The 23,443-nt window shown below is 36.4% G+C and overlaps 1 protein-coding gene across 4 annotated transcripts in view; it reads left to right on the plus strand.

The window, feature by feature from the left end:
- The first annotated feature begins 4,780 nt into the window (after positions 1-4,780).
- GSK3B (glycogen synthase kinase 3 beta) overlaps positions 4,781-23,443 on the plus strand; it is a 283,540-nt gene continuing 264,877 nt past the window's right edge. For 3 of the 4 annotated variants that reach the window (XM_077118221.1, XM_077118224.1, XM_077118225.1), the window contains exon 1: positions 5,141-6,330. In XM_077118221.1, the coding sequence (XP_076974336.1) occupies positions 6,243-6,330 (88 nt within the window). In that variant the 5' untranslated portion in view covers positions 5,141-6,242. The other variant, XM_077118222.1, reaches the window with a different exon arrangement.

Here is a 23,443-nt window from a genome sequence, read left to right on the forward strand (position 1 = left end):
TCCCTAATTGGTTAATGATGTTGAATAGCTTTTCATTGTCATAGTGGCCATTTTATATATATTTTTGAGAAATACTTATTTAAATCTTTCGTAATTTTAAAATTGGATTGTCTTTCTGTTGTTGAGTTGTAGAAGTTCTTTATATATTCTAGTTATCAAACCCTTATTAAATATATATTTTTCAAATATTTTTTCTCATTCTATAGCTAGCCTTTTCACTTTTCTTAAAAATGCCCTCTGATGGAGATATTTTTTTACTGTTGATGAAATCCAGCTAATTTTTTCTTCGGTTGGAAAGTCTGAGAATCCATTGTCTAATATACGTCCTGAAGATATCTCCTTATGTTTTCTTCTAAGCATTTTATAGTTTTAGCTCTTATATTTACATCATTGATCCATTTTAAGTTAATTTTTATATGTGGTGTGTTTTAGTTTGTCAGTGCTGCCAGAACACAACATACCAGAAACAGAATGGATTTTTTTTTTTTTTGGGTGCATGGTCCAGGATTGAACCTGGGTCTCCCACATGGAAGACAAGCATTCTACCACTGAACCACCTGCGCACCCTGGGACAGCTTTTAAAAAGGGAATTTATTAAGCTGCAAGTTCACAGTTCTAAGGCTATAAAACTGTTCAAACCAAGGCATCCAGGGAAAGATACCTTGGCTCAAGAAGGCTGATGTGTCCAGAATACCTCTGTCTGCTGGGAAAGTGTGTTACTGGCATCTGCTGGGGTCTTTGGCTTCTTGTTTCAAACAGCTCCCTGAGAGTGTTTTCTTTCTTCATCTTCAAATGTCTGGGTCTCTTGTTGGCTCTGACGCTTTTTCCAAAATTGTTTCCTCTTAGAGGACTCCAGTACTCAACCCCATCTTGAATGGGTGAAGACAAATCTCCATGGAAACCAACTAATCAAAAGGTCCCACCCACAGTTGGGTGGATCACATCTCCACGGAAATGACTTAATTAAAAAAAAATCCCACCCAGCAATATTTAAATAGGATTAAAGAACATGGCTTTTCTGGGGTATACAAGTTTCAAACCAACACATGGTATGACGTAAAGGTCTGCTTTCTTTCTTTCGTATGTGGAAATCCAGTTTTTCCAGCACTATTTTTGAAGAGACCATCTTTTTTCCCCACTGAGTGGACTTGGCAACCTTGCCAAATTCAATTAGCATTAGATATGTGGGTTTACTTCTGAATTTTCAATTTTATTCCATCGGTCTGTATGTCTGTTTTTTTGTGCCATTATCACACTGCTTTGATTAATGGAGCTTTGTAATAAATTCTGAAATTGTGAAGTGTGAGTCCTTACCTTTCTTCTTCTTTTTCAAGATATATTTGGCTATTCAGGATTTCTTACCTTGCCTATGAATTTGAGAATTGGATTTTTCCACCTCTGCAAAGAAATATTTTGGAATTTTGATTGGAAGTGCATTGAATCTGTTTATTAAATTTGAAGGGCAGCACCCAGGAACACTGTAGGTATTTAATATATGTTGGTCAAGTAAATGAGCTCCTAGGAAGAGCTTGTTCACAGACTTATGTTTGGAATGGCTGCCACCAGGTTCATTAAAAAAAAAAACTCATATTCTATTTGCTACTCTCATTATTAAAGCTACCTACAGTTTCCTCAAACTTCAATTTAAAATGTAGCTAGGTGATTCTGAGCAACTCATTTACTCACTCTAGTGTTTAGCTTCCTTATTTGCAAAAAGAGAATAGCTTTACTGGCTTGCTGTGAGGACAAAATGATATAACACATGTTAAAATACTTCCTAAACCTCAAAATGCTATGCAAATGCTTATTACTACAGAATTTATAAAGTCAGTTCATTGTGCATTTTAATTTATAACTACCATCTTGTAGACTCTCTTACCCACTACCCTACTCAACCATTCTCTATCAACCGGCTTTCCACCCTTTATCTTTTTCCAGTTGTTTAGTTTACTGATACTGCGGCTTAGAATCACTAATCTCTGCAAGGCACCACTTGATGGGCCCTAGAGAAAAACAAACTGATATTCTATAAGGTTTGTTCAAAACCAGAAATACACAGTAAGAAAGTATAAGGTTTAGATTATAGAAAAAGCAACATGTACCAGGAGAAGTAGGGACAGAAGTACACAGGAGACGCTAAGAATAGGCTCTCCGAACCCCAGTTCTACTTTTTATTCTAGCTTTCTAAACGTTTCTTGTCCTCAGTTTCCTTATCTGAGGATCAGAGATGAAAATAGTACTTCAAAGAATATTATGAAATTTAAATGAGATGGTATTTATAAAATACTTAAGAACAGTGCATGGAACATTGCAAACAATTTATTTATAATTAATATAAACTGATAAAGTGGCTGACAGTAAGCAGGAAAGTAAGAATAGGTTTGCAAGTTCACAAAAGCAATTACTGAATGTTAGTTGCAGTAGTTTTGTATTTTCTCATAAACTTCTTCAAGCCCTAATTCTTGGACTGCAGTACACTTTCTTCTTTCTTATAAAATCTACCCCTCTTGGTCTGATTTTTTTTTTTTATACAACATCAGTTCAAAATACTGAAGGCAGCAACAATAAAGTAATTATAACCTCAATGTACACAACTTTTGTACTATTAAATACAAAGGAGCAAGTATGCTATTAATCTGTATGACATAAACGTTTGTTTCCTATGGTATAGTTGGGAGTTGGAATACGGAGTACAGAAGAGGAAGGTGAGATTCAAAGCTAAAAGGGTTCATAGCATTTTACTCTTTTTTTTTTTTTTCCACATGGGCAGGCACCGGGAATCAAACCCAGGTCCTTGGGCATGGCAGGCAAGCATTCTTACCTGCTGAGCCACCATGGCCCACCCGACTCATAGCATTTTAGGTAGCAGCACTAAAGGTCTTTCCTGATACTTGGCATGGAGAGGAACCATTCAGCAGACAAAGCCACCATTCCCTGATTATGCTTTTAACATTCTTTACCCTAGCCATGACATCCACTGACTACATGTTCTCTCTTCATTACAAAGAATAAGGTTTTTTACTACTACAAACTGATGAACTAACTGTTGGTTACCCCTGATGTTTCTTGCTTGGCCCGAGGTGTTTCGCATAGCCATGACATCCACTGACTACATGTTCTCTCTTCATTACAAAGAATAAGGGTTTTTACTACTACAAACTGATGAACTAACTGTTGGTTACCCCTGATGTTTCTTGCTTGGCCCGAGGTGTTTCGAAATACTGATTGCTAACATTTAAACATCCAGAGAGTTCACACAAAAACCCAGTTTTAGGGGTTCTCCTGGGGTAAAAAAGGAAGCGATTATCTCAGGACACTGGACATACATTTCTTCAGGTGAGACGCATCTGCTTCCTCTGGTGATGCGTGGACACTTCAATTTGCCATTCTGTATTCCCTATTACCTTACATCAAGCCAGCTTCACTGATTTGCTTTACTCGTCTGGCTTCTCTAGACATATGAGTCAGCAAATTCTATCTAGACCTTTCCTGTCTCCCATCAAAGGTCACCTGATTCTGTCCCAAGTCCCTCATCAGCTTTTACAAAGAAATAGGTAATCTGATCAAATACGGGTACTATCTGAGATAGTATCTTAACAGAAAGGGATGATTCTGCAGGTACAAATTACAGGCACCAACGGTTCACAATCAGGATAACTTTCCGTTCTACTTTGCCTATCCGGACATAGCCATATTTCACTGCCTTGTGGCAGACCAAAGTAATCACTTTTTTTTTTTTTTTTTTAGTGTAGAAGAACGAATGTGTGAAATCTACTCAAACTGGACTTTCACAGATCACTCCAGTTCCAAAGGACTTCAACCACTATGGGCTCATTTTTTTCTCCATTTCCTCAGAGGCTTCCGAACATGCGGCCTGACGGAATTTCTCACCTACTTTTGGGACCGGTTTTGCAGTCCACACAGTCTACACAAGGAGCGCGCGCAACCAGCATGAGCTCATTTCTCAGAGGCGTTTCCAGAAGGCCCAAACTGGACGCGCGCATCTAGGCGCAGTCGGCCTCATTCTAGCTATGGCTCCAGCAGCTGGGTGGGGCACGACCGCTCAGAGATGCTGCCTTTCTGGAAGCTTTGTTTCCACTTTAGCACCCGGCCACGGTGAAAACTCGCATCCTGCCAAGGAAGCTCCCTTGGCTCGTTGAGCCCTTTTGGGGAAGACGCAGGTACATCGGACTCACGATCCCGGGCTCAGGGAAGCCTCAGACACGCAGTTTTGGCCGTGCCCCGCAGACAGCCTTTATTTGGTGGAAGAACTCCTCGACATTCCTCCGTTTAAAAGCTCGGAGCCCAGTCCCACCCACCGCAGACATTTCGGATGGGGGTGCAAAAAGTCCGAGCTACCTGCACGGCCTGACAGCAGTCGCATAAACCTCCGTCAGGCTGGCACCACTACTCCAGTTAAGGTTCTCCCAGATACTAGGACTGCCGCCGCAGGCTGAAAACCAATCACACTACAGCTATGTCTTGCGATAAGACGGCAGTGAGTTTCGATTGGCTATCGCTAAGAGCTTCGCCCTCCCTCCCTTTCCTTTTGCCCCCCACACCAGCGCCAAAGTTTCAAGCCAATGAGAAGGCATTTTATAGACGTCCTCTCTTCGCTTTCTTCTGCTCCGCACCACGGCGAGGGAGGAGACGTCGTAACTGGCTAGACTATTCTCGGAAGCCTCCTTTCCCCTCACCAATCACCCAGCGAGGTATAATCCCAGCCGAGTTTTTCAGCCAATTATAAAGAGGCAGCGGTGCCCAACCGCGCAATTTCACCAGCGACTCCCAGGTTCATCGTCCTTAACTCTTCGTGCTTTTTCGTGAGGGCGACTGACTCTGATTGGTCACTGCTGCATTGTCGATTTTCTCTTCCGTCCAGCCATAGAACAAGGCGAATCCACCTTTATCCCGTTCGGCTATCTTCGACAATCTTCGCTCTTTGGGTGTGGGTTACCAGCGACACTTTCTAATTGGTTCCTCAAGCCGATCGGCTCTTTCCGGAGGAGTCTCAAACAAACGGCGTCGTGATTGGCCCAACTCGGTCTTCGGCTTCTCAGCCGAAGTGGGCGGGTGCGAGCTCGGTCGGCGATTCCCAGACGCCTGTTACGCGGGCGGTGGGGCTCTAGGCGGGGTAAGGCTGGGTGGGGGAGGAAGGAGGCGGAGGACGAGTAGGAAGGGGGAGGGGGGTGAGGAAGAGCTAGGCGACTGCGCAGACGACGCTCCTCACACAGAACAGCCCCGACCCAGGCGAATGCGGGTTTGTGCTGCTGCTGCCGCCGCCCGGGCCGAGTGACAAAGGAAGGAAGGAGGGAAGCGAGGAGTAGCCGACCCCGCAGCCGCTGACAAGGCTTCGGGCTGAGGGCAAAGCGCCGACACTTCCTCAGCGGACACGGAGCAGAGGCTAGGGGTGGGAGGGCGGCCGCGCTGGTGCGGTGGACGGGGGAGGGGGCCCCGAGGGACGGAAGCGGTTGCCGGGTTCCCATGTCCCCGGCGTATGGGGAGCAGTCGAGGAGCCGCTGCCTGGGGTCTGAAGGGAGCTGCCTCCGCTACCGCCGCCGCCATGGCCGCTGGATCCAGCCGCCGCCTGCAGCTGCTCCTGGCGCAATGAGAAGAGGATCTGCTGCCACCGCCCGCTTCTGACTGACTCGCGACTCAGCCGCCCTCTAGTTCGCGGGGCCCCTGCCGTCAGTCCGCCAGATCCCGCCGCCGCCGCCGCCGGAGCCGCAGCGTTTCCCGTCGCATCTCCGAGGCACCCCCTCCCTCTCCTTCCCTCCTTCCCATCCCCCTTCTCTTCAAGCGTGAGACTCGTGATCCTTCCGCCGCTTCCCTTCTTCATTGACTCGGAAAAAAAATCCCCGAGGAATATATAATATTCTAAGTGCTTATTTTCAATCAAGTATTTGTCCCCGTTTCACGTGAGTTTTTTTTTTTTTTTTTAGGATCCCTCCTTTTCTTCCCCTCCCCCAGGAAAGGGAGGGGAAAGAATTGTATTTTTTTTCCCCATCCCCAAATCATCTATATGTTAAATATCCGTACCGATCTGTCTTGAAGGAGAAATACATCGATCGTTTTTTATAGCTATACAAAAGGAGTGAAAAGCCAAGAGGACGAAGTCTTTTTTTATTTTTCCTGTGGGAGAACTTAATGCTGCATTTATCATTAACCTAACAACCCAATACAAAGCAAAAGGAAGAAAAGGAGGAAGGAAGGAAAAGAAGGTGATTCGGGGAGACAGGATCATGTCAGGGCGGCCCAGAACCACCTCCTTTGCGGAGAGCTGCAAGCCAGTGCAGCAGCCTTCAGCTTTTGGCAGCATGAAAGTTAGCAGTGAGTATTGATTTTAATTTACCCCCCTTCGCTACCTCACCTTTAGAATACGGAACCTTGAAATACTAGGGTTTAAAAATTTTGGGCCTCCCGATTTAACAATCTGGTTTACGAAAAAGGGCAAAATTAGTCTTCAGTAAAGGATGAGGCAGCTCCCTCTTTTCTCCTCTCGTATCCCCTTCCCCTGTCTCATTAACCTTGAATTGGCAGAATAGGATTTGTATTTGGATGAATTGATATGAAACTTTTGTTTTTTAATAGTTTTTCTTGCTGTTGGTAGTCAGTTTTATCGAGTGTTTTGAGTGTTTTCGTGTTAAAATAGTGATGAAAGTGTTTACTTGCTTATTCTCTTGAATAAAGAAAACAAGACTTGTTTCATAAGACATGTACGCTTGCGGAGTGTACTTTTTTTGAGTGAGGGAGGATATTGAATACAGTTTCGTATATTTAATAGATGCTCTAAATATCACATCCCCCTAACATGTTTTTCTTGCTTGTGTGACTATACAAAGTATTGTTCTTAATCCGGGGGTGAACTTGATCAGGAACCAACCTTTATGTTTGAAGTGAGCATTGACTCCTCTCCTTGGAACTGGCGTTTGGGAGCCCATAGCTATCCAGCAGCAGTACCATCTCTACATGCATTGTCTTAAATTGAATAAGTGGTTTAATGCACTTTTTTTTATGCTTCCATTTTGACATTACCAGTTTAACACTAATTTGTTTAGTCAAAAGGTAACTTGAAAGTAGGTATAAGTTTTGAGGTTTGTAATGTCATATTGCCAAATACTAGGTTACATGTTAATTGCCACTGATTCATTGTCATTTAAGTTCAATTTGGGGGTGTCTTTGCATTCATTACTTTTAAATGTTCTAGAGTACAGGGGTCCTCTATTAGGACTATTTAAAACACTCTTATCTTGGCTTCCTGTTACATTTAGAAAGAATATGAATTTAATGATAAGAATATGGATTTAGCTCTTTTTGTCACGGCTTTGCAAAAGCCTGTGGCCCTGGATATAATAGGGTTATTTGGGCTGTGCTTGATAGGAGCTGTTGCCAGACTGTACTCTTGTCCTGGATTTGTGCTGAAAAGTCCATGTTCGTGAGGTGGTTGGTATACTAAGTATCTGATGTTCTATTGTATCTCTGTTTGTGGAGATGTTTATTGTATATTTGATGAAGTGTTTAATGACAGCTTATTTAAATATACTTCCAGAATTTGTCAGAAATGTGTGTATTGTCTCCTTTTTCCTCCAGAGAGGGGCATAATGAGATAAAAAACAAGCTCTTGCTGCCTAGAACAGAAAACTGAGGAACTGAGATTTAAAAATATATATATATATATGCTATTACATGTACAATGATTACTTTTAATTGAATTTAAGATTTCAAATCATGTGGCTTTTTGAGTCCAGGTTTATAGCTGAATGGCAGATTAATTTTTTAAGTTAATCCCCCTTCCCCCTCGTGACTAGACTAGCTAGTAGAGAATGCAGGGTATGTAAAGAGGCAAGCTGATTATGCATCTTTAAAGGAATAGACAGGCTTTCTAAGCACCTCATGGGGTCAGTTGAAAGGAATTGTTTAAAATTCTGGGCTAATTTTCCACTATGATGAAGCAAATCTTATAATAGCCTCTTAAGAGCCTCTTGTGGTACTGGAGTGCTTGTACACGTTTTACATTTTGGTAATATTGTTTAAAAACTACTCGAGATCAATTTAGGTAATTAATTCATTAAATCTGCTTCAGAGAACAAAACGGAATAGCTAATTCTAAGTTTTTGGACTTTTCCTTTTGTTTCCAGGATTTTCTTTGAAAATGATTGTTAGTTCTTGATAATACGGATGTTGACTGAGGGTAGAGTAACTCTTAGAAAGTGTGTAGATTAAAATGTTTTTAAATTGTATTTAGATTAATTTAACATTTAAAAAGTTGGAGTTCAGTGCTAATTATGTTTTTGAAGACCTTGAAGGGCATTTTTAGAAGAAAGGGGAGTCCTTAAGAACCTATTTAAATGCTAGAATTCTAAGGGACCCTGTTCAAAACAAAGATTTCTAAGAAGTTAAGGTCCTTGGCCTCATGAGCCTATCATTTAGTTGTGAAGGCAGGTTTATGGGATAAAATATGAAAACAGTTGCATGATGACTGCAGGGTGATAAAATACAAGTGTAATCTTTTGTTCTGAGGGACAAAGAATAAAAGGGTTGAAGCAGATGAGTTGGAAAGGGAACATTTTCTGTAGAAGGTGAGTTTTAAGATAGGCTTTAAAGGAGGCAAAACTTGAATTGATGGAGAAGCAAGAAGTATTAGTATTCTAAATGGAAGAAATGGGCAGAGGCACAGAGGTGGTGATTTTGTGTGGGAGGCAGCAGCAAGATGGCAAATCTGAATTAAAGAGGCCTGAAAACGAAAATAAGAAGAGATGGAATTTGAGAAATATGATAAGGTTAGCTGCTGGAAGGCAGTGGGGGCTTAATAACAGGTTGGTTGAATTTTATAAGATGATTGGGATTCACTGTAGGCTGCTGAACAAGATATTTGAAGATGAATTGGGTAGCAGATTTGATGAGAGACGTTAGAGCAATTTTAGGGAAATGGGAGGAGATATTATGGTATATTATGAATGAAGAGGGGAATAAAATAAAATGGGACGAAACGAACAGATTTTGAATGAGTAACTTCAGGACTTTGAATTGGATTGAAGGGGAGCTATTTGTCAATGACTCAGGAGTTAAAAATAAACTCTGATGTTATTAGTTTGGTTGAATTGAATGCTGTGTTATGTATATATATTGTTTGTGATGGGAAAGTTGAGAAAGTGCTGAGATGAAGTTAGAGGAGCTCTCTTTTTGTTATTTAATATATAATAGGTTCCTTTGAACTTCAGCAGACAGCAGTTACTGACAATGATATTTTAACTTTCCAGTCTACTAATCGCACAGTTCTAAATTTTCTACACCAAAAAAAATGTGAATTTTTATTTGGGAGCAGTAAACTAAAAGTTTTTATTTAATTGCTTTCCACTGAAATCCTAAGAAAAGAAAAATTCTGGAGATAGTCAAAAGTCACACACTTGAAACTTAGTTATAAGAGTTCCATGGTAATTTATCCATGGAACTCTTATAACTTTTTTGGATTAAACTGTGACATAATTTTAGATATTTGATACAGCCTTTAATTTTTGATTCATGTTTAAAACTTGTGTTTTTTTTCATCCTTAGGTAAACCGTGCATTAGTAATAGTAATAATAATGCTAGCTTTCACTTGAGTTGTGAAAGCTCCAGCAGAAATTGAAAGTAGATTTTATAATGACTGTGTTTTCACCTTTTTGTTGAGTTAAGGCATTTATCCCAAGTTTAAACCAGTATATTCACATCCGAATTTATATGTTGTTAAATACATACTAATATCTATATAGTTCCTTCTTGAGAATCATATGATATTTTACTCAAAATGAAAAAAGTAAGGTACTGACTATGGCAAATTTGGTTAAAATAATAGTAATAAATTCTTTTAGTATACTACTTGAGAAAATTTATCTAATTGCTTAGGTTAAATACTTAAATCTTAAAATTTGTACAGAGGAAAAAAGAGTCAGTGAGTATCACTAATAAATTTGTTTCCTCATAAAAAACCTTTTTAGATAAAAATTTTTATTAGTGAAAAGGAAATAATAATAGCTACATATTAATCTGCAGCATTTGGTGTAGAGATTAAAACCAAAAAGTAGGTAGTGACTTAGAGTCCCTCTATTCATTCCCCAAGGCAATTTAGTCTTTCTGTGACATTTAAAAAAATGTTTTTAAAATTTAGCTAATTTCTTTATTACTTGTGTTAATTTGGAATAGAGTTCCTGTGTAAGACTGAAAACCAGGACCTTATTTTAGTTAGTTTTCATTCTTTTTCCTACCGTACTTATCTAGAGTTGTTAAAAATACTACAACATTCACATAGGAATAGCATACTCTTATTGCAAGAGCATGTAGAATGCTAATCGTGAAATGACCATAAGGCTGGGATTAGGAAAGAACTTTAAGGGAATCCAGAGATTCACAAATCAATTTATGGCTGATTGGGGGAACTGTATTTAGTAAATAGAAAACGTTGCCATTTTCGTGGTATAGTTCAGCTGAAAATCAGGACCTGTACCCTGTGCTTTTGTTCTCTTGTACTGGACTTGAATTACTGCTATGAGATAACTATTTTGGAGAAACAGCAAGGCTGGGAAGGCCAGAGTTTTAGTTAGGGCTAGCAGTAGAATCTTAGAGTCGGCAAGCTCTATTTTTGTGTGTACTTTATGCATAGAGAAGGCTGTGAAGCATGCTGTGCTGACCCTAGTACTACAGTGCCATACTTTTAATAGAGCTCAGTGACCTTGTGAGACATGGGGATGGGCAGGATGTGAGGCTTTGGTACCTCTTGTGATGCTCCACCCTGCAATGGACAGTGGTGCGGCAGAGCACTTGGGTGTGGCAGGAGTGTATGCTGGTACTAACAGATGAACCTGATTCCTCGGATATTGCTCTGTTAACCATGAGTAAATGAATTTGGTGTAACATTTAACATTATTTTCTAATTGACTTTTTTTTTTTTTAAGGAAAAGGATAGTCTTGCTTGATTTCAAGGATGGTAACATTTTACTTTCATGGTAATTGATTTTAAAGCAGAGTTTGCAGTCCTTGCTCCTATCTTAGATTATCTTCCTTGCATTTGAACATGGTTGAATGTAACATAGAAATGTCTATTTATAAATAAAAAGTGTTTTTTGGAGCTGCAAGAAAAAACTGGCAATAGAATTACAGTAGAACAATTTGTCTCCCAAAAGTTTCTTACTATAAAATCGATAAATATTAATTCTATGCTAAACATTATTGAGTTTTTATTTTACTTTTTATTAAGTGAGCTAATATCCCTTACATAATGGACAGTTGTGTCTCTCATGCACATAGTCGGGTATAAGTTATAAAGACATAACTTTGTAGATATCGGTTCTTAGCTTTTAATCCCCATTCCCACTTTTGCTTATATTTTAGGGGAGAAAGGCTTACTTTCAAAGGATTTCCAAATTACAATTTTGTAAATGGTTTAAACTTAACGTTTTTGTGCTGAATAGTTTTCTTAACTTTGGTTTGATCCTATTGAGGCAATGATGTATTGTTTTTCTTTTCCTTTTTTTTTTTTTTGGTGCGTGGGCCAGGACTCCAGCTGGGCCTTCAGCATGGCAGATGAGCATTCTACCTGAGTTGTTTTTCTTGAAATTAATTCTCACAAATTAACTTTTGTCTCCAGGATACCGTGGCCAATGATGGCACAAATTTGCATCCTTAACATGTTCCCTTATTAACATGGTTTTGTGTTGTTAATGTCTTAATACTTTTTTTAAATCAATTTAGTAATAAAAAGTAAACATTTTTGACAATGAAGGAACAAGATAGAAACTATTCTTTGTTTTTTTAGAAACTTGTTTTTTAGATGGTTCTGTAATTTAAATGAATTCACAGGTCCAGGGTTGACTAGGCATGCCCTAAAGTCAGAAAGGTGGTATGCAGGCAAAAGTAGTAATAACATTGGTATAAAGCAGTAACATTTGTACTCCAGTTGTTCATTATCGTTAATTATATCATGGCTCAATCCTTGCTTTGGAAGCTGAAAATGATAGGTTGCTTTAATAGATAGTGGCCATGAAATATAAGAACGTAACTTGTGATATGCTTATTGAGTGCTTTCTGTGTACTAAACACTACCAAATCTTTACATGTGATATCTCATTTTTTTATGTATATGTATCTCATTTTAATCATTATAACAACTGGAAAATAGCTGATTATATTATCCCCACTTTATAGATGAGTTAGATGAGATTCAGAGGTGAAGAAACTTGTTCACTGTTACCTGTTTTGGAAGTGCTTTGCTGGGATTTAAACCCAGACATTCTGATTCCAGAGCCTTTACTCTTTATTGTATCTGTTACAGAGAATGAATTGCTATTACTTTAAACTTGGTTTCCAGAAATAAGCTAAAGTGCCTTTTGTTCTTATGGTAGTCTTTCATTGATGATATTGTAGTGTAGAGTTTAGGATGGTAATGTGGTGATTTTGACTGTGTAAGACATTAGTACAGCTTTTGAAATTTATTCCATGCATGTCCATTAGTAAGTACAGTATTTAACCTTTTATAGTTATACTGAAAAAGTCCTCAAAAAAAACTATGATTTCAGGGAAAACTTCTTAAAAGAGATCCATTGAAAATGTAACTATTACGGTTTATGCCAGTACAGGAAGAAAAATAAATAATATATGGAATTTTTTGTTTAATGTTCAATCAGAGTACTGATTTCTATTGAATATTATGACAGTTCCTAAATGAATCTGGTGTTTTTATAACCCCAGATAGTATCAGGTGATTCTCCAAACTACCATTATTAGGAATTATTATCTTTCCATCTTCCAGGTTGTGAAATGTTTTACTTCTCTTTTTAATATGAAAGCAAACTTAACGGCAATATATATCTATTTTTATTCTACGTACAACTGTGTATATATACATATATTTATCATATTTGTATAATATTTAATATTAGCTATAGTACTATTATTAATTGGATGTGCTAGACAATTACATGCTTATTTACATATTTTACTTGGAATTAAAAAAAAAATACATGGTTCAAAATTTAAAAGGTGTCAAATGAAGCCTTCCCCATGCTCCTGATCTGAAAATTCTAGTTCCTTTTCTTAGAGACAGCCATAATTCCAGTTTCTTGTGTACCCTTCTATAGATAGTTTAGGCAAAAAAGTATGTATATTCTTTTTTCTCCTTTTTAGAGAATTGGTGTCATATGCTATATACACATTATTATGCATCTTGTTTTCCTCCTACTTGAGATGTATTGGAGATTGTTCCATATCAATTCATAAAACTGGTCTCTTCTTTTTTTAATAATTGACTGAATAGTATTCTTTTGTATAAATATGCCCTGTTTTATTTAATCAGTTGTTTTCAATCTTTTGCTCTTATAGAGTAACCTTCAATGTGCCATTTACACATATCAGTACTATCCATAGATTAAATTCATAAAAATGGAATTTCTAAGTACAAGAGGATTAAAACAACCCTATGAAATAGGGGGAATTTTGGGGAAAATTTTCAAACGTCTTTAATTTTTAACATGAATGGAATGATTAGTTTGTTGATTATTTGAGGGAAAGAGCTGTGTTCTCCATGACTCCTAGAATAGTTCTTGGCATATAGTAAAAAATGTTTTCATTGTGGAAAATAGAAAGTATGAAAATAAAAATATCAGTCCTTGTCTCACAACTCAGAAAAAACCCAAGGTGTAACAGTTGGAGTTTTTATGACTTTGCTTTTTCAAAATGGTAGTGATGTGCCATATTCTACTCAATATATGTGTTGAAACGCTAGAATGTAAACTTTATGAGGGCAGGGCTTATTGTTTGTTTATTCACTGATGTATCCTGAGTGCGTAGAATGGACTCTGGCACCTAGTAGACACTTCATAAATATTTATTGAATGAATGAATGAATTCCTTTCTATACCATGAAAGAAAAAGCTTAAATGAGAAATGCTTCTACTGGAAACTATAGTTTCCTTCAGAATTTGAAAGCTTTGAAACTATAAATTGAAATAAAGATCAGGGGAGCTTTTGGCAAATTGCTCTGTGTAGGGTGTCATTATTAGAACATATGTTACAGTTGTGTTGCTGCCATTTTTAAAAAAGTGTCTTCCTGTCTGAAGGGTTGCTGAAATGTTCTCTTATATTACTTAATTTCAGGTTTTTTTTTTTTTTAACCCAAATCCTTTTTTGGAGAGGAGAGAATGGTGAGCTGATACTAAAGCTAAAGATGGAATGATAACTATTAATGAAAGGAAAAGAGCTTGGCTAAATCTGTTGAGGTTAATTATCTCTATTATGGAATTTTATTTTGTATATGTATGTCTAAATTAATATTGACTTTAGAATAAGAGTATTAGAATAAAGATAAGATTTAAAGCAATTACTCTAGAAAATTGCCCTTGATTTTCAACCTAGTGGGTTACTAAAAACTCTTAGTTTTCTGAATGCAAGTTAAATAGAGAGTAAGTGCAAAGATGAGAGAGCTCCTCTCTTGGCAGTTTGTGGGAAAATACTCCGTAGTCATAACTATGTATTTAAAAAATGATCTGTAGTGTTAAGTGTAATTATATGTGTACTTGCTGGAAATTCATGCTTATTTCATGGGAAAGAAAAAAGAGATAGGATGATTTATTTTTTCCTTTTCTTTTTCATTTTTCTGACATCTTAGATGAGAAAACCTGTTCTCTTGAGAGATCAGAGGCGCAGAGTGCATCAGTGTCAGTGAAGCCTGTGCCTTTTACCTCTTTAAGAGCGCACGGTTTCTTTCTGCTCCTTGACCATAAACCTAGCACTCCTTTTTTTCACTTAAAAATATATATATAAATATTAATATATATATATAAAAAATATATATATATTTTGCTCTTAGGAAGTAATGTATGATTTAACAAAATCAAAGAAATACGGAATAGCTTATGATGGAAACCAATCCCCTGTTCCTCAGTCCTATGACTCAGAGGCAACCTTTACTATAACAGCTGATTCCTCTAGTAGTTTTTGTTATATTTTTAATTAGTATGCTTTTTGCCAATTTTGTTAAATTTTAATTTTAGATATTATTTATTGTGGATTATCGTATTTTGGGGACTTAGCTCTGTCATCCCCATCCTCCCTCTGTTATCATGCTAATACAATTATACCATTGTTTTTAGTTAAACCATTATTTAAATCATTATTCAAATTATTAACACTCAGTTTCTTGACACAGGTCAATATTAGCAGCACCAGCAAGTGGTATATGATGATCACAATTCCTTTTTAAATAGCTTTATTGAGATAGTCCCATGCTATGAAATGCACCCATTTAAAGTGTGCAGTTAACAGTTTTTAGTATTCTCATAGTTGTACAACTCATCATCACAAACTAATTTTAGTACATTTTTATCCCTCTCCAAAATACCCATTAGCAGTCATTTCTTATTCCTTCTCATCTAGCCCTAGGAAACCTCAGTCTCTACTCTGTCACAATAGATTTGGCATTTCATATAAATGAATTTCTGCAATATATGGCCTTTTGTGATTGGTTTCTTTCATTTAGCATAGTCTTCAAGCTTCATCTATGTTTATCTACATTCATCAGTTGATAGACATTTGGGTTGTTTCTGCTTTTGGGGTATTGTGAATAATGCTGCTGTGAACATTTGTGTACAAGCTTTTGCATGGACATATATGTTCAGTTCTTTTGGGTATATACTTTGGAATTGAATTGGTAGGTCATTGTTACGTCTACATTTAAAACATTTTAAGAACCTATCAAACAGTTTTCTAAAGTGGCAATCGTATTTCCTTTTGCTTTTTATTTTTCTTATACTTTCCTGTTGCATTTTCTTTTCCTTGTACTATTTGAGATTATCACAATTTCAGTTTTTTCCTCCCAAATGTGCCACTTCATTGGGTGTTTTCTAGATCTCCCTATATAACGGTGTCCCCCCCCCCCCCCCCCCGAATGTCCTTTCTCTTTGAGCCCTCATCTCACTGCTGGGATCTGGCGTGGTTGTTCTCCAGCACCATTGTATAGCTGTCATCCTCTGGGTTCTTTCATCGCTCTTCAGGGTTGACTCTCCTGTTTCGGATCCCAGTCTTTTATCACTGAGTGGTTCTTACCTAACATAATTTTATGTAGTTAGCCAGACATGGCCCAGAGTAATAATACTACTTGATAAATGTATCTGGAAAAGTTTTTAGTTTTGTTGTTTTCCTATATTTGTTCCAAAAGGACAATTAAGCTGATACGCTATTTTGGCTGATGTCTTTATTTTTTTAGACTCTGAGGAATAGATGTTTGGGAGGTTACTTTTTATCATTATGATCAAGTAATTATCATGCCAGCATGAAGCAAGTACAGAAGTCTGAACGGTATTGGTATTAAGGAGTTGTTTCAGTAGAATAACGAATGCCATAAATATGAGCTACATGTGTAATTTAAAATTTTTTAGGAGTCATATTAGAAAAAGTAAAAACAGTTGAAACTAATTTCAGTAATATATTTTACTTAAATTAGTGTTTCTAAAATGTTATTTCAACATTTTGGAAGTACTTTTGTTTTTAGTACTGAATCTTCAAAGCCTCATGAGTGTTTTACACTTATCACACATACTAGTTCAGAATAGCCACATTTCAAGTGCACAGTAGCTACACATGGTTAGTAGGTTAGTGCAGATTTAGGAGTTTGTTGAACGATTATATTATTGTATATTTTTGTTGTAAGTCTATCTGATCATATAGATTATTTTCAAGGAGCAGAAAAAGTGTGTGTAGTTTAAAATCTGCATTGATTTCTCTCGTTGCCTTGATTTGTTTTTAGTCATATTCTTGATTTACTTTGAAACTTCACATTACATTAAAAGAAGTCAAGAGATTTTTTATGTTCTTCAAGAAGGTGCTTGCTATCAGGATGATAATTTTTTCCCATCTTTAAGTAGAACTGTTAAAATGTATGTTGAAATCCATATTGGCATGCTTGTTAGATGTTGTCATTGCCGTGATTATTCTGGGCCCATGGAATTTTGCTGGTACAAATATTCTTTGTCGTTTTTCTCTTCCCTTGCTCTTTTAATGACCTGTCCAGCTTTCTGAGTCTCAGATGCTACTTCAGCCACTTAGTTTTCCCATGTCTTCATTTGCATATAACTCCTATAGTGTTCTCTGGGACCCTTCTTATATTCTATCTGTATTTTAGTTAACCTGTCTATTCCTAGGAAATCATAAATTTCAGCATGGCAAAAGTAGAATTTTACTCACCTTTGTATTTCCTTCAGTGTGGAGTACACTGTTTCCTGTATTGGGGTCACTTAAGCATATTTAAGTAGAAGACAGTTTGTCATGATAATTACATGTGTATTAGTAGTGTGGTTTTGGGTTTCTGGGTCTCTAAGCTATAGTGATGTTTCTAAGAACATTTGATCTTTGATATAAGGAGTTAATTTATAAAGTTAAACCTGAATTTTTATCTATACATGAAGGAACAATAGTCAGGAAAAGAGAGAGACAGAAAAGAAACCAATTATGTGCTTAGCACTGGGTAGACTCTTAACAATTTGAATAGGTGGATGGATGAATGACTCTGCAGAGAGTTAAGGTGGTAGATTGCACTGGTTGGTTAGCACAGTACCTCTGAAACCCTGAGCCTATCCAGCTACTATAGTAACTCTTCTGTAATAGATGGAAGATAGAGAGATTTAGAACAATGAAACATGACAAATCAGTTTATTTCTCTCCTCCAAGTTGCTTATTCTGTATAGAAGAGTAAAGAATATAAGGTAAACAGACAACATTTAAATATGAATAGGTCCTTTTCATTATGGGGATACTTAGTCATATAATTGAAATATATTGTGGAGTATTTATGAAAAGCTTAATTTTTACTGGACCTCCTTTTGGATCTTTAAGATAATATTTGTTTGGTAGACTAGTGTATATTAGTATGTCAATTTTAGAACTTCCCAGAGAGGGTGAAAAATATTAACAAATAAGACATGCCTCTTAAATGGCTGTCAAATTTGGCTGTTCATGTTTGTGTGTTTGTAAATGTGTGTGTGTATAAAAAATATGAATTTTTTTTAATTGGAGAATTTGTTGGTTTACAGAAATCCTGTATAAAATACAAAGTTTCTATATACCTTCCTATTGTTAATGCCTTCATCAGTGTGGTGCATTTGTTACAATATTATTATAATTGTACTACTTACTGTAGTCTGTGGTTTATGTTAAGAGTCACTGTTTTCTATACTGTATGATTAAAAAAATTTTTTTTCTAGTAACATATATACAACCTAAATTCTACCCCCCCCCCCCTTTTTTTTGTATGACAGGCACCGGGAATTGAACCTGGGTCTCTGGCATGGCAGGTGAGAATTCTGCCACTGAGCCACTATTGCACAGCCCCAAATTTCCCCTCTTAACCACATTAAAATATATAATTTAGTGCTGTTTATTTTTTCTTTTGTTGGTTTTGCTTTGGTGTAAAGTTAAGAAACCATTGCCTAAAACAAGGCTCTGATAATACTTACCTATGTATTCTTCCAGGAGTATTGATAGCTGTGGTAGTTAGATTCAGTTGTCAACTTGGCCAGGTGAAGGCACCTAGTTCTGTTGCTGTGGACTTGAGTCAATGGTACGTGAACTTCATCTGTTGCTAATTACATCTGCAGTCGGCTAGGAGGCGTGCCTGCTGCGATGAATGACATTTGACTCAATTGACTGGTGCTTAAATGAGAAAGCACAACGTAGCACAGCCTAAGCAGCTGGGCATTCCTCATCTCAGCATTTGCTGCTCAGCCCAGGCCTTTGGAAGTGCAGTAGGAAATACCCTGGGGAAAGTTGTCGGAACCCAGAGGCCTGGAGAGAAGGCCAGCAGAGACCATCCTGTGCCTTCCCACATAAGAAGGAACCAGTGGAAAGTTAGCTGCCTTTCCTCTGAAGAACTAACAAAATAAATCCCCTTTTATTAAAAGCCAATCCGTCTCTGATATGTTGCATTCTGGCAGCTAGCAAACCAGAACAATAGCTTTGGTTTTTATGTTTAGGCTTTTGATCCATTTTAGTTAATTTTGTATATTGTGTGAGATTTTGGTCTATCTTCGTTCTTTTGCATATGGATATCTAGTTTTTCCAGCACCATTTGTTGAATAGACTGTTCTTTCCCAAATGAGTGATCTTTTCACCATTGTCAAAAATCAGTTGGCCTTAGATGTGTGGGTTTATTTCTGAACAGTGAGTTCAATTCCATTGGTCTTTCTCAGCATTACCTTGCCACATCCCATAAGTTTTGATATGTTGTATGCACATTTTTATCTACCTCAAGATATCTCCTTTGTGATTTCCTCCTTAACACATTGGTTGTTTAATATGTTGTTTTTTCCCCACATATTTGAGAATTTTCCATTTCTCCCTTTGTTTTTGATTTTTTAACTTTATTCTGTTGTGATCAGAGAGGATACATTGTATGATTTAGTAGGCTTTAATTTATTGAGAGTTTGTTTTGTGACTAATATTTGATCTATCCTGGAGAATGATCCATGTGCACTCAAGAATGTGTAATCTGTTGTTGTTGGGTGAAGTTTTCTATACATGTCTGTTAGGTCTGGTTGGTTTAATGTATTCAAGTCTTTATTGATATTCTGACTAGATGTTCTAAATCTATTATTAAAAGTGGTGTATTAAAGTCTCCTATTATTAATGTGGACCTGTCCATCTCCCATCATATTTGTCAGTATTTGCTTCATGTATTTTGGGGCTCTACTGTTAGTGCATATATATTTATAATTGCTATGCCTTCTTGTTGACTTGACCTTTTAATCAGTACATAATGACTGTCTTTGTCTTTCATAACAGCTCTTAACTTAAAGTCTCTTTTATCTATTTCAGGACTTATCTGGTCTAGGGACCTATCTGGAGGTTTTAGGTTTCAGGAAAGTAATTGTAGAGCATGGAACCTTTGTAGAATCTCATATAACTCCCTAGGTGTTCTTTAGCATTGGCAGGAATGGTTTTGGTGGGGTTGAATCAGATTTTAAGATGAAAGGCTTAAATTGATAAGATTTTCCCTTAAACTTTTTAAAGCTTTATGTTTATATTTCTTTCCTCTTATACTGGAAATCTTGGTTTCTACTGAAGATAATGAATTATTTGCTTTATTATATAATATTCATATACATATTAGTATTGCTGTTTTGAAAGTATTAAAGAAATGGCTGCTGGAAACAATATAGGAATTCTCTGAAATTAATGTATCTCTGCTATAGATGCATACCAGATTACTGTTTTAAAGTTTTTTGAATTGATTCCTCTCAGTGTGGTTGTGCCACCAACTTGATATGTAGTTTGATTAAGCTTGCTGTCAATTTTTAGAGATAACTTTTTTCCATTTTGGTTTTGTTTTGCTTTATAATTATGTAAAGTATATACATGGTTCCGAAATCAAAACAGTATGAGGTATATTTTCCTCTTCCTCTTAGATAAAAGGGAACTTCGTTACACTTACTCTGCACCTTGTTTTCATTTTCTGTTTAACTTCATCATGAATATTCCTCATAGTGGAGTATGGAGGTCTTCCTTCCTCATATTTTACATCAGCACTCTCTTTATTCAAGCACTCTTTTTATTCAGTATTCCCAGAATATTCTTGTATGGAAATTTTGATGGGACCAGGCATCTGTTTTTTTTTTTCTGTAAACTTAAAATATCTTATTTTTCATTTTTATCATAAAGATATTATTTTATTACAGACAGACAGTATAGACATATACATAACAAAAAGTGAAATTACTACCGGCAAGTTAGTTTAAGACATTTCTTAGGCTATATAATATGTGTATGTAAAGATACCAGTTGTGCTTTAAATTTTGATAATGAAAAATCCTGAATATAAGATTTAAAAAAAATGATTTTAATGTATTTTTCTTCTCTGTTATTAACGCCAGTTATTTGTGTGTCTCTGTGTTTGTACTTCCTAAATTTTCTCTGTTGTAGTTACTGCCCTAAAATCCAGAAAGTGATAAGCACACCTACATTCTCTTATACTTTCTCCTCAGACTCAGACTGATTTTTGGAGAGAAATTGAGGAAAAAATCTATTGTCATAGTCTATTGTAGCTTAACACTACAGGTAAATCTGAGTGAAGTTGTGGTACCTGTTAACAGCCAGAGTTAAATGTGAGTTCCATGAAAGCAGGCAAACATCTTGCCTATTTTGTTCGTCACTGGGCCTGTAGCACCTAGGACAGCGACTAGCACACAACAGATGCATGCGTAATAAATGTTTATTGAAGAAGTGAATATTAAATGGGATATTCTAAAGTGCTTCCCTTCCAGCTTCCCCCAGATACCCTTCCATACTATGTGATTGGTTTAAAAAATTAAAACAGTGTATTATTCACTTCCATATGACCCCTCTAAGATAACCACTCAGTTGCTGTATTATAGCCTCTATTTTCTCTCTCCACCCTCCTTCTGTTTTCTGTATTTGTTTTATATTCCTCCATATAAATTATAAATAGATTACACTACCCAAACTGATCTGTGTTGTTTTTCACCTGTCCGTATGTACTCCATATCAGTATGTAAGTATTTGCTTTATTCTTTTAAGTGGATATATTCATAGAGATATCGCCAGTAGATAATTTTAAAGATGTTAATTTGAACTTTCTTCTTCTTAGGCTTTGGCATTAGTTTTTTCCTTAGTTTTGTTTTGCTTTCAATATATTAGTGAAAGATACTAAGTTGAGAGTTATGATGGAGTGAGAATGTGTAACTTTGGGATTTATGAAGTAGAATGGTAGTATATGTAATGTGCTTCAAACAAATCCAATATGTGAATATTCTGATTATGAATATTGGTATAAATTCACTTTAAAATTTTTTGACAAACAATTAAACATGAAAAAATATTCCATTCAGTATAATTAAAGAAAATTTTACATGCATATTTTTCCATTAACCTATAAATTCAGTGACAGAGGAAACTGTCTTCTTCTTTATATCCAGAGCACCTAGAAACACACAAAAGATGGTTAATAAAAGTCTGGTGAGTAATGGGGTTCCAAATAGTTAAGTAACACATCAGATGACACAATTTATTAACATTGGAATGGGAATTTATGTATAGTTTGACTTGTTAACCTTCTTTAATACTAAAATCTCTGTCACAGTGGAGCAACAACAGAAGTGCTCTTCGTATTCAAAACGACAAAATATTTTTATCTTTATGCCTCTATATACATTTTAAACTTCCTACAGTAATCATGCATTCCTTTCAAAATCTGGAAGGAGGTGATAATTTTAGAACAAAATGCCACAATCAACACGGTTGAAAATTTTTTACATTTTTAGAACAATAGGTTGTTAAATGGGGTAGGGGTGTAGGGAAGGAGGCTGGGGGAGGGGCTAGAGTATGTATCTGGAAGATAAAGAGAATATACCAAAATAAAGATACATTAAGCTATGACTACTACTTTCAGTTGAGTTAGTTCGCCTGGTAACAACTGGGAAAAATTGGACAGGTATACAGTTTCATCAGTCAATCAATGACTTAAATGGAAAATGGATCCTTCAACAAAAGATGTAGAGACAACTGGCTAATGACCTATAGTGGGTAGGATAGGAGAGGAGGAGGGGGATTTAGAAATCTTATGCTCCAATTCATTCCAGATTTAAAAGCTGCCATAAAAATACAAGAGGAAAATAAAGTGAATATTTATATGAGCACTTCTCAGAGTGTAGTCCAGAATCTCCTAACCCATTCAGGGGAATCATGAAGCCAAATCTGTTTTCATAACAATAATAAGGATGTCATTTGCCTTTTCACTATCATTCTTTTATGACTGTACAATGGAGTTTTCCAGAGGCTGCATATCATGTGATATCACAATAGATTAAGTGCAGAAGCAGATAAGAGACTCCAGTTGTCTTCTATTCAGAGATCAGAAAAAATGAAAATTTCTCAATAAAGTTGTTTTGGAAAAACTTGTTTTTCATAAAAATATTTATTTTAACATGTGAAATATTTACTGTTTTTGATAAATATTTTATCAAAATATTTTGGTAAATATTTTAAAATTTTCTCGGTTTTCATTTCTAATATGGCAAATAGTTACAGATGTAACTTACATAAACACAAGCCCTTTGGGGGCTTCAGTAGTTTGAGAACTGCCAACTTATATATATAGTTTGGTTGCGGCAGGCTTCTCTAAGCATGACCTCAAAGCCAGAAACCATAAAAGACAAATTTCAACATAAATGTTTCACACTTCTTATACAAAAACAAAACTATAAGAAAGATGACAATTTAAGGGGGAAAATATGCAACATATGACAGACAATGAATTTGTAGCATTCATATATGAAGAACTATTTCATTTCACTAAGGGAAAGACAAATACCCTTCCAAAAGGGGATGAGGACAGAAAGGCTAATGGGAAAAGAGCATGAAAAAGAAGCCAATATACATGTTAAAAAAATTTTTTTAACTTATTAC

This window comes from Tamandua tetradactyla, chromosome 10 (genome assembly GCF_023851605.1).
Source record: "Tamandua tetradactyla isolate mTamTet1 chromosome 10, mTamTet1.pri, whole genome shotgun sequence".
Taxonomy (NCBI): domain Eukaryota; kingdom Metazoa; phylum Chordata; class Mammalia; order Pilosa; family Myrmecophagidae; genus Tamandua; species Tamandua tetradactyla.